This window comes from Natator depressus, chromosome 19 (genome assembly GCF_965152275.1).
Source record: "Natator depressus isolate rNatDep1 chromosome 19, rNatDep2.hap1, whole genome shotgun sequence".
Taxonomy (NCBI): domain Eukaryota; kingdom Metazoa; phylum Chordata; order Testudines; family Cheloniidae; genus Natator; species Natator depressus.
In genome coordinates this window covers 5,439,768-5,452,968 of record NC_134252.1, presented here as the reverse complement: position 1 = coordinate 5,452,968, position 13,201 = coordinate 5,439,768, and the positions used below count along the sequence as shown (strand labels likewise).

At 51.1% G+C, this 13,201-nt stretch overlaps 1 protein-coding gene across 2 annotated transcripts in view; it reads left to right on the top strand.

Moving 5' to 3' along the window:
- Nucleotides 1–13,201, top strand: part of RIMS3 (regulating synaptic membrane exocytosis 3) — a 40,298-nt gene that overhangs the window by 5,754 nt on the left and 21,343 nt on the right. For both annotated transcript variants that reach the window (XM_074934309.1, XM_074934310.1), the window contains exon 2: nt 12,380–12,648. In XM_074934309.1, coding sequence (XP_074790410.1) covers nt 12,429–12,648 — 220 coding nt within the window. In that variant the 5' untranslated portion in view covers nt 12,380–12,428. The remainder of the gene's footprint in view (nt 1–12,379; nt 12,649–13,201) is intronic.

Sequence of the window (13,201 nt, the reverse complement as noted above, 5' to 3'; positions counted from 1 at the left end):
ATTTTGTGCATTATGTTCTCCTTCAATTTTACCCTGGTGCTAAGTATTGCTTTGGCAATTATGGTCTGCTTAGCAAACAGCACCCCTGCCATGCACATCTGTAGAGAAGGGGAGGAAAAATGACTGGCTAACCTGTTTTTTGTGTGTGTCTAATGGTGGGTTAGTAGTCTGATTCACTGCCAAATCTGCTAGTTGTTAGCTCAGGGCTCCTTTAAAAAAAAAAAGGGAATCGGGAACGGTATACTTATACAAATTTCTCTGGGGTGGGCTGAGTCTTGGAGCTGAGTGTGCCCCTTTTTTAGTGGCATTTACATTTGTTTAAACCCTAAATGAAACTTCTCTACAAAGCCTGTGTTTAGAAAGTGCCTCACCACAAGTCTAGCAGAGAGGAGGTACCCCAGCAAGGGAGCATGCTGAGTCAGAACCCACAGGCTCTAGTCCCACCTCAGATATGGATGACCTTACCCTTCATGTGCCTCAGTTACCCCAAACAGGAAAATGAAGATGATCCTTCTCTCACCGGGTGGGGTGAGGATGATCTGACCAATGCATTTGAAACACCGTTGAGATTCTCAAATGGAATTTGCCTATCAGGGGGCTAATAAAGAATAATTACTTAATTGGAGTCAAAAGCACATCCTGGCTCTGCCACTGCTGTGCTGTATGTCCATGGACAAGTCACTGGCCCTCTCTGTGCTTCTGTTTCCCTTCCCACCCTTTGTCTTTAGGTTCTTGGGGCAGGCATTGGCTAGGCAGCAGTTCTGCGGAAAAGGACCTAGGGGTGACAGTGGACGAGAAGCTGGATATGAGTCAACAGTGTGCCCTTGTTGCCAAGAAGGCCAATGGCATTTTGGGATGTATAAGTAGGGGCATAGCAAGCAGATCGAGGGACGTGATCGTTCCCCTCTATTCGACACTGGTGAGGCCTCATCTGGAGTACTGTGTCCAGTTTTGGGCCCCACACTACAAGAAGGATGTGGATAAATTGGAGAGAGTCCAGCGAAGGGCAACAAAAATGATTAGGGGTCTAGAGCACATGACTTATGAAGAGAGGCTGAGGGAGCTGGGATTGTTTAGTCTGCAGAAGAGAAGAATGAGGGGGGATTTGATAGCTGCTTTCAACTACCTGAAAGGGGGTTCCAAAGAGGATGGCTCTAGACTGTTCTCAATGGTAGCAGATGACAGAACGAGGAGTAATGGTCTCAAGTTGCAATGGGGGAGGTTTAGATTGGATATTAGGAAAAACTTTTTCACTAAGAGGGTGGTGAAACACTGGAATGCGTTACCTAGGGAGGTGGTAGAATCTCCTTCCTTAGAGGTTTTTAAGGTCAGGCTTGACAAAGCCCTGGCTGGGATGATTTAACTGGGAATTGGTCCTGCTTCGAGCAGGGGGTTGGACTAGATGACCTTCTGGGGTCCCTTCCAACCCTGATATTCTATGATTCTATGATTGCCTCTTACTACATGTCTACACAGTGGGCCCTGCTGTTCAAATAGGTACAATAAGAAGAGTAGGCCCCTGCCCCAACAAACAGGCCATAGTTCCAATGAAATAATGCACTTGACACTTGCTGTGCAAGTTGTGTATCCTGTTGGCAGAACAGCCGGACACCCAGGGCTAGGGTCCGGTCTCAGTTACTTCCGATTTATCCCAGTGGTGTTTACGCTGGTGGTGTGACCAAGAGCAGAATCTGGTGCCCAGTCTAAAATCCCTATAGTACCTTGCAAAAAATAAAATGAAATGAAATTGCCTTGACATTACTAACCACAGCTGGGCAGTACCTTAGTCTCCCGTCTCTCCACTGGTACGGCACTCCGAGCAGCAGAGCAATCCCAGAGGGCCACAAGCAGGCATAGTCAGTACTTGCTTAGAGCTACCGAATGAAACACCAGCATTGCTTCCTGCAACAGCTGGGCAGGGTAGAGACCATGAGAAATCTCTCACCCATGTCTTGACCAAGCCTGCCTCTGCTATATGCCCCCAAAGGAGAGATGCAGCATCTCCTTTAGGCATAAAATAGAATGGCTAATTCTGGGTCATTCTAACTAGGTTAGACTATTTTTTTGACCTTAATATATTTGTTGGCTTGGAATTCACATTTCTAAATGCCATCGCTAGCTCTAGCATCCTGTTGACACAAGGGAGGTCCTCAGTTTGTAGTAAGGACGGAGGACACGCAGGTATTTGGATACCATGGTGACGAGCAGGTGATCAGAAACTATGCAGCTGAAGTCAATGGGGGCTCAACTCTTGTGAAAAATCAGGGCCTGGGCCTCTAAATTTGGGCTCCCGAAAGGAAGCTGGATTAAGTGACTCGCCCAAGGTCATGCAAAGAGTCAGTGGCAAAGCTGGGAGCAGCACCCAGCCCTCCCCTGTGCCTTAACCACAAGCCTCTTCCATGAAGACACGTCCTCTGACAGCCCTACTGACTTCAGTGCGGTCACATAGGGCTAACGGAGGGCAGAACGGGGCCTGTGCAGGGGACAACTGAACTAGGGTTGGCTAAGCTCCCACAACGGAGCCTGGAGGTCAACACAACGACTTCGGCTGACATGGATGCGGCCAGAAGAATGCTGTTACCCCTATGAGCCAGCTGTCTGTCCCCTGAAGGAGTAACCCATCTACTTTCCCTCCCCCTGCCCCTGTGCTTGAATCTTCAAGCCGTCACGTAAAGTCGGGAAGAGCCTTTTATTACTCGCTGAAAGCGCCATGGGGCAGGAACGGGCTTTGTTCTGTGTCTGACTCTGACCAGCGCCTGGCACAATGGGGTCCTGGGCCATGACTGAGGCTCTTGCGGGCTGTTGCGATCCAAATCATTCTGGGAAGGTGGCAGCAGGCAGGTGCGGTGAGGGACTAGCAGAGAAAGCATTAACAGGGACGCTCCCCCTCCCCACACCCCCACTCTGTGTGAAATCTCTTCAGCACAGAGCTTGGAGATCCTGTGACACTGAGTCAGTGGCTGGGGGAGAGAGGCAGTTTACATGATCGTGTTCCTCTTCCGCCCGTGTTTCAGGCACGTGGCCGGCACCCCTTCCCAAGCAAACCCTTTAATCTCCTTCCCACGCCTACTGGAAGGGCAGCAGGCTGGGGGGGTGGGAAATAGCAGCCAGAAGGTAAATATTGAAATGCTGCCGTGCTCCAGGAGCGGGCTCTAATTAACGATATTATGACTAATTGCCCAGCTTGTCTGCGAACCTATTTACATCCCTTTATAATTGATAAATGGGTGAGTTCATGCAGAGCGGTGTGACAGCCCAGCCCCCTGTAAGGTCTCATTAGCCCGGCAGGCAGATGCAGGGAGCACCTGCAGGGTCGCCCCTCTCAACTGCCACCCACGCACTTCAGGCTCTGCACGGGGAGGAGCCAGGCAGGCAGGTGTGGAAGCGGTTTTATTGGCCGGGATGGCAACCTGTGTCCTTGCAGCACCTATGCTGCTAACGAGCCAGGCGGCCGCGAGGGAAGGCGCAAAGGCCCAGAGCCGGGGAGGGATTTAGGCGTTGTGTGCGGAGCTGCACCTGCTCAAAGCTTGCCTGCCGGATCGGGCCCTGCAGGTGAGGGAGGCCGGGGACTGTCTGCCTCCAGGGCTTTGAGGATCACGCTGGGGCTGAGGCGGGAGAGAAGCCTGAGGCAGCAGTGCCCACACCTGGAGGCGGAAACTTCGGTACCGAGGGGGAACTTTGACAGCGGAAATGTAAGCGCTGAATAAGTTTAGGCACCAGTTGCGTGGAAGCTTTGTGGATCCCAATGGCACCCAAATCTTGGACTTAGGCACCTAAGCGGGTCCGGGCCCAAGCATCTCTCTGAAGCAGCATTTCTGAACAACATGTCCATGGACCGGCGCCAATCCCTGGGATCGCCCTGACACAGTTTAGGAAGGCAGCAAGCTGCTCTCTGGTATTGAAAGGTTGAGAAACGCTGATCCTTATAGTATCTGGGTACCTCACCCTCTTCATTGGATTTATCTTCACCCTACCCCTCTGGAGAAGGGAAGCAATAATAGTGCAGATGGGGAAACTGAGGCACAGAATGGCTAAGTGACTTGGCCAAGTCTGTGGCAGAGCTGGGACTTGAACTAAGGTCTCCCCACGTCTTAGGCTTGTGCTCTGGCCCCTGGGCCATCCTGTCTCTATTACAGTAGAACTTACAGGCCCCAAATGAGATTGGGAGCCCATTGTGGCAGGCACACATGGATCACGAGAGACTTTTCCTGCCCCAAACAGCTCGAACTATACAGGCTGGACAGCTGTGGGCTGAGAAGGGAACTGAGGCACAGAGAAGGGAAATGATATGCCTTGGGCCACCCAGCAGATCAGTGGCAGGGCTGGGCACTGAAATCCTGTCTCCACTCTGCGGTCCTCAGCCCTGCACCGTGCTGCCACGTCAGTCAGCTATAAAACACACAGGCCCATTATCGAGGGTGTAAACTGGTGCAGTCAGTTGTCACTGATGGCTGAGACGGAGATTGCTAAGGCACTAGGGGATCTGGATGCTCTGTTCCCATTAATTGTAATGGCAAATGATGTCCAAGTGCTTTCATGCAGCTTTGAAAATCTCTGCCTGTGTGAATTACCTCCAGTTTGTCAGTCTCTTGCTCAAGGAGGTGCCCGGGACTCAGCAGGTGCAGCCGTGCCTATGTCAAATGCAGGGGGCTGCGGAGTTCCCTCTGCTGGGATTTTGCCTTTTCACATGCGTAGCTCAAAGGACCATCAGCTTGTATTGCTGCATATCCCCTTGCAAACGAGGATCTGGAGTGCAGACTCTAATGGCCAAGAGACCCCTGGGTATCTCCCTTCTATTAAATATGGGATTTTACCCCAGATGTAGCATATACTGCACTGCAAACAATGCACTTCCAGATATGTAACTAACAGTGAGAAATTATGGGCCAGATCCTCCGCTGGTTTCAATCCAGCCATGCCAGTTTACTTCAATGGCACAAGGCCAACTGACACGAACTGAGGGTTGTGGGCATCATTTTGGCAAACCCACTTGCAATGCTCAGTTATGTAGCAGAGATGGGGAGGGGTGATGGTGCAAAACAGAACCATTTACCCAGTCTCTGAGCCTGGATAATTTGGAATAAATTTGGATAATTTGGAACCTGGATCTTGAGGATGGGGGGGGCCAGGGTGGTTTGTTTGCTTCCGAGTTTGTCCTGAAGAGTAAATGTCTAATCCAACCACAATACAGGTCTGCTGAGGGTCTGGTCCGTATTATTCACTGACCATATAAGTGGGAGTAATAGCAGGCCCCCAGTGTGTAGGAGTTAAAGCAATTAGAGGGCGTAAGTCAAAGCAAGATTGTTACTTTAAATTTACACCTTTCCCTGCCCCGGGCACAGAAATTACAACTTAACTCACTGACTGCTGATTCGCCATTGCCCTGCACCTGGTCTCATCACTCACACCAGCACAAAGCAGGTCTAAGACCCAGGCATGCTGCTTTGGTAGCATTTTACCCCCACGGATGTAAATGCCAACACAAGGTGCAGGGCACTAGTGAATCAGTCCGTAGAGTCCATTACACCCACTTCCCATCATTCCCACGTGGTTCACCACTGCCCCAGCCAAGCCAAGCCATTGTTCTGCTCCTCGGCAAAAGACAGCATCAGCTCCTCAAAGGAACATAGAGAAAGTTGCTGAGAAAATCAAATGCTGGCACTAAATCGGCTCACTGTGGCTGAAACTGCAGCTTACAACAAATACAGCTGCTCTGGGTAGGTCTATGGAACTGGGACAGAGCACGACTGGGTACTGGGGGCACCTGTATCTCTCCGCTCGCCGGCATGCCCAGTCGCTTTCATCCTATGCCATTTGCAGCTGCTTCTCTTGAAAGAGAAACATTTTTCCAGATGCTGCCTCTCTCTATTATTATAAAGTGGCTTCACTTGGCAGGGAGTTAATAATTTACCTTTCCCTGGAAGATGGATGCTTCCATCCCCTCGGAGTTTAAATATTCATGGGGCGGAAGAGAAATATCCATTAGGATATCTGGCCGCCATTTCATACCTTCCTCAAACCCCACAGCTCTGTGAATGGAAAGCCAGGCTAGGAATGGGCTGAAGGCAGCATGGCATTGGGGATAGGGTGTTGGGCTGGGAATCAGGGGACCTGGGTTTTCCTCCCAGTTCTGCCACCGTATTTGCTGCATCATTGTGGTCATATCACTGCCCCAATATGTGCCTCAGTTTCCTTATCTGTAAGATACTGACCCCACCTTTCTAAGCCTCCGAGGGAGGCTGGATGGTTTAAGGGATTAGTAAACTGTAAGATAAGGAGCTATTTCAGACAAGATTCATAGGAGTATTAAGCCAGAAGGGGGACCACTGTGATAATCTCATCTGACCTCCTGTATAGCACGGACTGTAGGATTAACTCCTGTTTGAACTAAAGCAGATTTTAGAAATACGTCTGATCTGGATGTAAAAATGGCCAGTGATTGGGAACCCAACACAGCTCATGGTAAATTGTCCTAGTAGTTAACTACCTGTGTCAAAAATGTGCACCTAATTTGGCTTCAACTTGCAGCCGTTGGATCTTGTTATACCTTTGGCTGCCAGATTAAAGACACCCCCCCACCCACCCAACCCGCAACAAATGTTGGTTCTCCATAGAGGTACCGGTACACTATGATCCAAGTCATGCCTTAATTTTCTCTTTGATAAACTAAATAGATGGAGCACCTTGAGTCTCTCACGAGAAGTCACGTCTTCCCATCCTGTAATTATTCTTGTGACTCTTTTCTGGACTTTCTCCAACTTTTCAACATCCTTCTTGAAGTAGGGACACCAGCTCTGAACACAGTACTCCAGTAGCCATCGCACCAGTGCCAAAAAGAGGTAATAGAACCTCTCTACTCCTACTTGGTATTCCTGTTTATACATGCAAGGATTGGATTAGCCCTTTTGGGTACAAGGTTACCGCAGGAACTCGCGTTCAGCTGATTATCCACTATGATCTCGAAGTCTTTTTCCAGAGTCACTGCTTCCCAAGATAGAGTCCCCCATCCTATTGGGGGTGACCAAATTCCACAACCTCCTAATGTGGACGAATCTATGGGAAATGAGATCTCACCACAAAAACCACCCCTCCACCCTGGGTAGGGTTAGCAGAGAGGCCCAGGAAGGAGTGAGCTTTAGAAACAAGGAGCTCCTCTTTGCCCCTTAGGGGCAAATCTTCCAAAATAGTAGGCAATGTGGGGGGCTGGGAAGGGGAGGTAGCTGCCCATGTCATGCACGTTCTGGAGAGAACGAGGACATTAGGCTCCAGGGCTGTTTGTGTGGCACCTTTCACCAATGGGAAAGTGAGTTTGGGGTGAAATTCACCTGTGTGCAGAAGGGCCAGAACAAGGCCTACGCACCATATAAGTCTATTTTAAGGGCTCAGAATAGGTGCTGGGGCCAAGTGCCTAGTCCTCTGCACGGGGGTGAATTTCACCCTCGAGAGAAATTAAGTATCTGCCACATGAACTCAAATAATAACCAACCTGATCTGTCTGCTCCAACTCAAGGGGTAGGTCCATGGGTGTGAACGGGGCAGGTCTGGGCCTAGGCTTGCAACCAAAACGTCACATTCCTAAGTAGCACCACTTTGTGGATTCCTGACCTCTCACTCGCTCCCTTCAAATATTGTGGCGGGAATCCCCAGGTGGCACTGTAACATTGTCTTACAAGTTCTGTTTGCAGAGGTGTGAGCACTGCTCAGTCTTGGCAGACATGCTATGTGGTTAGTTTTTTGATGGATTTTCTCTTTGGGGGAGCACTTGCAAGCAGCAAGGCAGGAGTTTGCTCTCTGCCCTTATCTGTCTCACTGGAGTTGAGTCTTTGAGGCAGAGTTGTTCCCTGGGAACTAGATATTGGTATTGGGCTGAGACTGGTGGATGAAGGAGTTGCCTGCATGCAGTTTGTGACCATCTCTGTCCAAGGACTGGTGCATATAGGGTGAATAAGCAAGTTTCACTACAAATACACCCAGACGCACTGATTTCTCCTCCAATGGGGAACTGGGCTGCAAGACTGAAGACATCTGAGACCACTCAGAGGGAGGTGACAAGATCTGTACCGGCGTGCAATGCAAAGCTCCAAGCTCAGGGACCAATCCTGCCGTCCTCTCTTAGTTTGCTGCACTAGCAACACTGTATCCCCTAAGTGTTCTCAGCTCAGCATTAAGTTAGTGATTTTCTAGAAACACCGTGGCCCAGATCCTGATCCTATTACAATAGGGGGGAGGAAGGGTCACTCTATGGAAGGCATCATTTCTCCAGTGTAAAGAACAGCAGCATTTGGCCCAAAATATGCCAGTCTCCTTGTGTATGCATGCGCATCTTTGCGATTGCAGCTCCAAAAGTTAATTAAAACAGCAAAGATGTTCACTGCACCTGTGCAAAGACCCATTTAATCAATTACCACTGTGTAATTAGGTTTTTTCTTTGAAGTCTGGCTGTATGCAACATTTCAAGTTATTAGGATTTGAGCAATTCACGAGTCATCAATATGTCACAGTAGCAGCCTGAAGCCCCAACTGAGACCAAAGCTCCCCTGTGCTAGGCACAGTACACACACAGCCCCAAAGAGCTTACAGTCCATGCAGACCAGACAGACAAGTGACGGGAGAAAGGTGCTTTTGAAAGCTTTACCCAATAATTCTGCCTAAGTTCCACTTTCAAAAGTGATTTAGGAGCCAAAGTTTTAGTTAAAGTCTATGGCATTTAGACTCCTAAGTCACTTAGGTGCTTTTGAAAATTTTACTTATCTCTGATTTACAGATGGGGAAAACGGGACCCAAAGAGATTAAATGATTCACCCGTGGTCACACAGGGAATCTGTGGCAGAGCCAGCAGTTTAACTCAGGTCTCTTGAGTTCCAGTCTAGTGCCTTAAGCACAAAATCATCCTTCCTGTCTTCCATGAAGCGAAAAGAATCTTTGGATAACTGTAATCCAGCCCCCCTCCATCCTCATACACCCCAGTGACAGCTCAGAAATGGCCAGAAGGATTTTTCTCAAACTTTGATAAGATTCCCTTTTGGGCTAAGTTCCAACATGGAAAGTTACAGCCCGGAGAGTAATTTTTAATTCTCAGAAAGTTATGAGCCGCTGAAACCGGTGGGTCCTAATGCAAACTGCACCAAAACCCTGGGCCCCAATCCTGCAATCGGATCTGCACGGGCTGGCTCCTGAACTCATGTTATTCCTGGTGATTTCACTGGGACCCTGCAGGATCTGCTTGTGGGGATCCAACTGCAGGATCAGGGCCTCCGTTAAAGCTGTCATGCACATATACTCATATTATTCCGCCCCCAGTGACTTTGCCTAGCTCAGCCACTGAAAGCTGTTAGCTGGTTTGAACACTAGGGCTGGCTTAGCTCATCAGCCCAGCATGGATTAAATTTAACGGTGTCTGGTAAATGGCATTGGTCACAGAAATATTAAAGCACAGAGCAGTACACGCAGAGTGGATTTTTAGTCAAGCGAGATGGTTGCATTTTCAAGCAGTAATTGGTGTTTCTTTATGTATTAGGAGGATTGGGGCGGTCATTTTGTGTGTGTGCTGGTCTGGTCTTGATAATTAAAGCCAGCCTCTGCCATTGCCTACCTCCTTCCTCTCTGACCTTGGGGGGCGAATTTGGAGAATGGTGGTACTTATGAAGGTGAGGAATTGGCTAGAGGCATCGGTTATCCAGGAAGGTCTGTGGTACCTTCCTCTCCCCCACCCCCTCAAGGTCCACTGACGTCCTGACCTGTAGCCCCCTGCTGTTCCAGCTTCCCCCCCCCCCCCCCCCGACAATGCACCTCACGCCTGACTTGTAGCCCATCTGCTATTCCAGTACTGGGCTCCTCCCCGGCCATGCCCCTCACTCCACCGTGGCACTTTTTACTATTCCAGCCCCCGGACCGCCCCCAAGTATTAATTCCTGCAGTCGTGTGCTTTGGGCAGCCCTCCAGGGGCTAGACCAAGACAACAGTGCTCGTTTCCCCTGTGATGCAAGGCAGTGGAGTGGTGCCCAAGTCTCCAGAGATGAAAGGCTCACATTTCTAAGCCACCCTGCCTCATGAGCCTCCCTGATTACTGAATTCTGTCCGCCTACACGGCCCTGAAGAGGGCTCCGAAAGACAGGTCTGGAACTTCCAGGCTGTGAGATGCGGCCTGCTATAGAGGTGCACAAAGGAAGCTGGTGCAGCACGGATGGGTTGCTGTGATCAGTGCGCCCTGGGCAGCAGAGGTTAAGGGGAAAGGAAGTGGTGTTTCCCAGTCAGCTCTCCATGAACACACAGCAGCAGCAGGTCACACCTGCCTTTGCCCATTTGTGTTAAGCCAGGAGCAAAGACCCAGGGGTGGGGACTTGTGCACAAGGCTTCACAGCACACTTCAGTCAATCGTGGCTCCCTGTAAATACCGTTGTCAGACCAGAACTCCCCACCTCCCTAAAACCCGTTAGCAAAACCAACATGCTTTCCACAAACGCACACACACGAGTTGCCTCCTGTCCTACTGAAATGTAGCTACTTATCATAGACGATCAGGGCTGGAAGGGACCTCAGGAGGTCATCTAGTCCAAGCCCCTGCTCAAAGCAGGACCAATCCCCAACTAAATCATCCCAGCCAGGGCTTTGTCAACACTGGCCTTAAAAACCTCTAAGGAAGGGAGATTCTACCACCTCCCTAGGGAACCCATTCCAGTGCTTCACCACCCTCCTAGTGAAAAAGTTTTTCCTAATCTCCAACCTAGACCTCCCCCACTGCAACTTGAGACCATTGCTCCTCGTTCTTTCATTCTGGTGTGGAACAAGGCGACTGGTTTATCAGTGCACAGTAACTGTACCCCCCCCCTTTTTTTTTTTTGGCGGGGGAGGTGTTGCAGACATGAAGCAGGATGCAATTTGGCCAGGACACTCTGTTAACAGCAGAATCTGTGGGGTCAGGAGGATTACAAGAGACCATTAGTGATGGCTAGTTGTCAGGGCCTTGGTTTTGCTTCTTGCTCAAAAGACATAAATATAGAGGCTGCACGGAGGTAAACTCTCTGAGCCTGGGGATTTCTTGTTTACAGCCTCCCTGAACCTTGGCCTGTGCCCCAGCTTCATCCCCCTGGCGTGCGGGGGCCCAGCCTGGTAACAAGCCAAGGTGTTTTTGGCGCAGGGCTGGCCGTTCTCACTGAAGTTGAAGAAAGCGCCTGCGAAAGCCACTTCCCCATTGCAGGTTTTCATTCTCCCCTGACAATTTCTGTCGCAAAGCCGCTGCGTCTGAACAAGCTCTCACACACGCACACAGTCCCTTGCTCATCCCCGCTAGCCCCGTGCAGGCTCCTCCAGCCAGTGCCAGGCTTCCCTCCCCACATCCGCGACACTGAAGGTGATGGCAACATAATGCCCTGAGCTGGGGAAGTGGGGGGGGGGGCGGATTCACACTGTGCCCTTAAACCTAAGCCAGAGCCTGTTGGGAGGCAGCTGTAGGGAAGTTAAGAGGCAAAAAATCCCAAATCCTGGCCCACTTCCCCCACTGCCCAAAATGCTGGGCCACACCACAGCTCCAGCTCTGTTTCTCGAGCCTATGAGCTGGACTAGCAGCTGCAGCCCCTATGCTGGGGGCAAAGGCCGCAGGGGCTCCACCCTTGTGTTTGCTGTGGTTCCTGCTCCCAGGGCTAGGACGTGCTGGGAGGCCATAACGCTTCCCTTTCCACGCTACCCACGGGACTCTTGCCTCCCCTGCATGGCTGCTCTGGAGGCCTTGACATGGGCTACTCTAACCTAGACCCAGCGTCACGAGATAATTGGCCTGGGACACTTGGCGTTTGGGAGCCTGACTTTCCCAGAGAGGAAGGCTGGTCATGTGGTGAAGGCTCAGGGCTGGGGCTCAGACCTGGGTTCAATTCCCTGCTCTGCCACAGACATCCTGTGTGGCCATGGGCCAGTCACTTCATCTCTGTGCCTCAGCTCTGCAGCTGTGGGCCAGGGAAAGCCATCCCCGTTACTTGTCTGTTCAGACCAAGCTCTCTGGGGCAGGGACCGTCTCTCAGAGGCACTACAGTGGGGCCTGGCCTCGGCTGGAACCCTAAAAGAGCACCGCGGCAATGCCTGTTGCAAGTTTTGTGCCACAAGGCCCCGGAAGAGTTTCCTGTGAAATGGGGCTGCACCAGGTAGATTTTTTGCACATCCCGCTCCCTTCCAAGCTGTGTCGTGCTGATGTCACTCTCTGGATCGGAGCGGACGCCCCTGGTTTTCCTTTGCACAGTCAGGTGTCTTTCCGCCAAACAGACCGGGGGCAGGAGGATGCCCCCGGGCTGCAGCCTCCCCTCCCCAGTACTCGGAACGACCAGGCTGCTGCGTGAGTGGAGAGCGCATAACAGACTTTCCCCTTTGTCTCTTTTTCCTCTCCCTGCAGCTGACCCTGCCCAGGAGCCCCCCCCAAGACAGAGAACGACTAGCTGACCATGTTTAACGGGGAGACTAGTTCCTCCTCGGCTAAAAATGTGGTCCGCAGCTCCAGCATCAGCGGCGAGATGTACAACGTCGAGAAGAGCAACAGGGGCAACCCGGACTCGGCCAGCATCACCTCCAACAAGAAGAGGCGCTCTAGCCTCGGGGCCAAGATGGTGGCTATCGTGGGGCTGTCCCAGTGGAGCAAGAGCACCCTGCAACTCAACCAGCCTGGTAAGAGCGGGATATTTGTGCTCGCTGGAGGGGATGCGTCGGGAGATCCCTCGCTTCCTGCCCAGCGCCCTGTGTATCCTTGACTGCAACTCTGCACTGGGCACAGTCCTGTTGCTCACACCCAGCTTGGGATCAGCTGCTGGCACAGGGCATGCAAACTAAGCTGTCATTATGGCTAGCACATGCCCAAGCCACCTGCCCTTCCCTCCCTCTGCCAGAATAGTGCTCAACTGCAGAACCTGCTCGGTTCTGTCCCCTCTGACCTCGATCACTGTATCCATGGGGGTGATACAGGAGGGATGCTGGAGAATGGACCCAACTCACCATTTCCTCTTGGTCACCACTGGCCCAAACAGCTGTGGCTTTCACACCTGTCCTTGCAAAGGGCTGAGAGACGCAGGATGGGAACTGAGGGTTCTGGGGACATTCTAGGTCCAGCATCTTAGAGCGTGATCTAAACCCCATTGAAACAAATGGAAATCTTTCCATGTACTTCAGTGTATTTTGGATCAGGCCCCTCGTCCCTTCTGCTCTAATCCCATTGCATGAGACT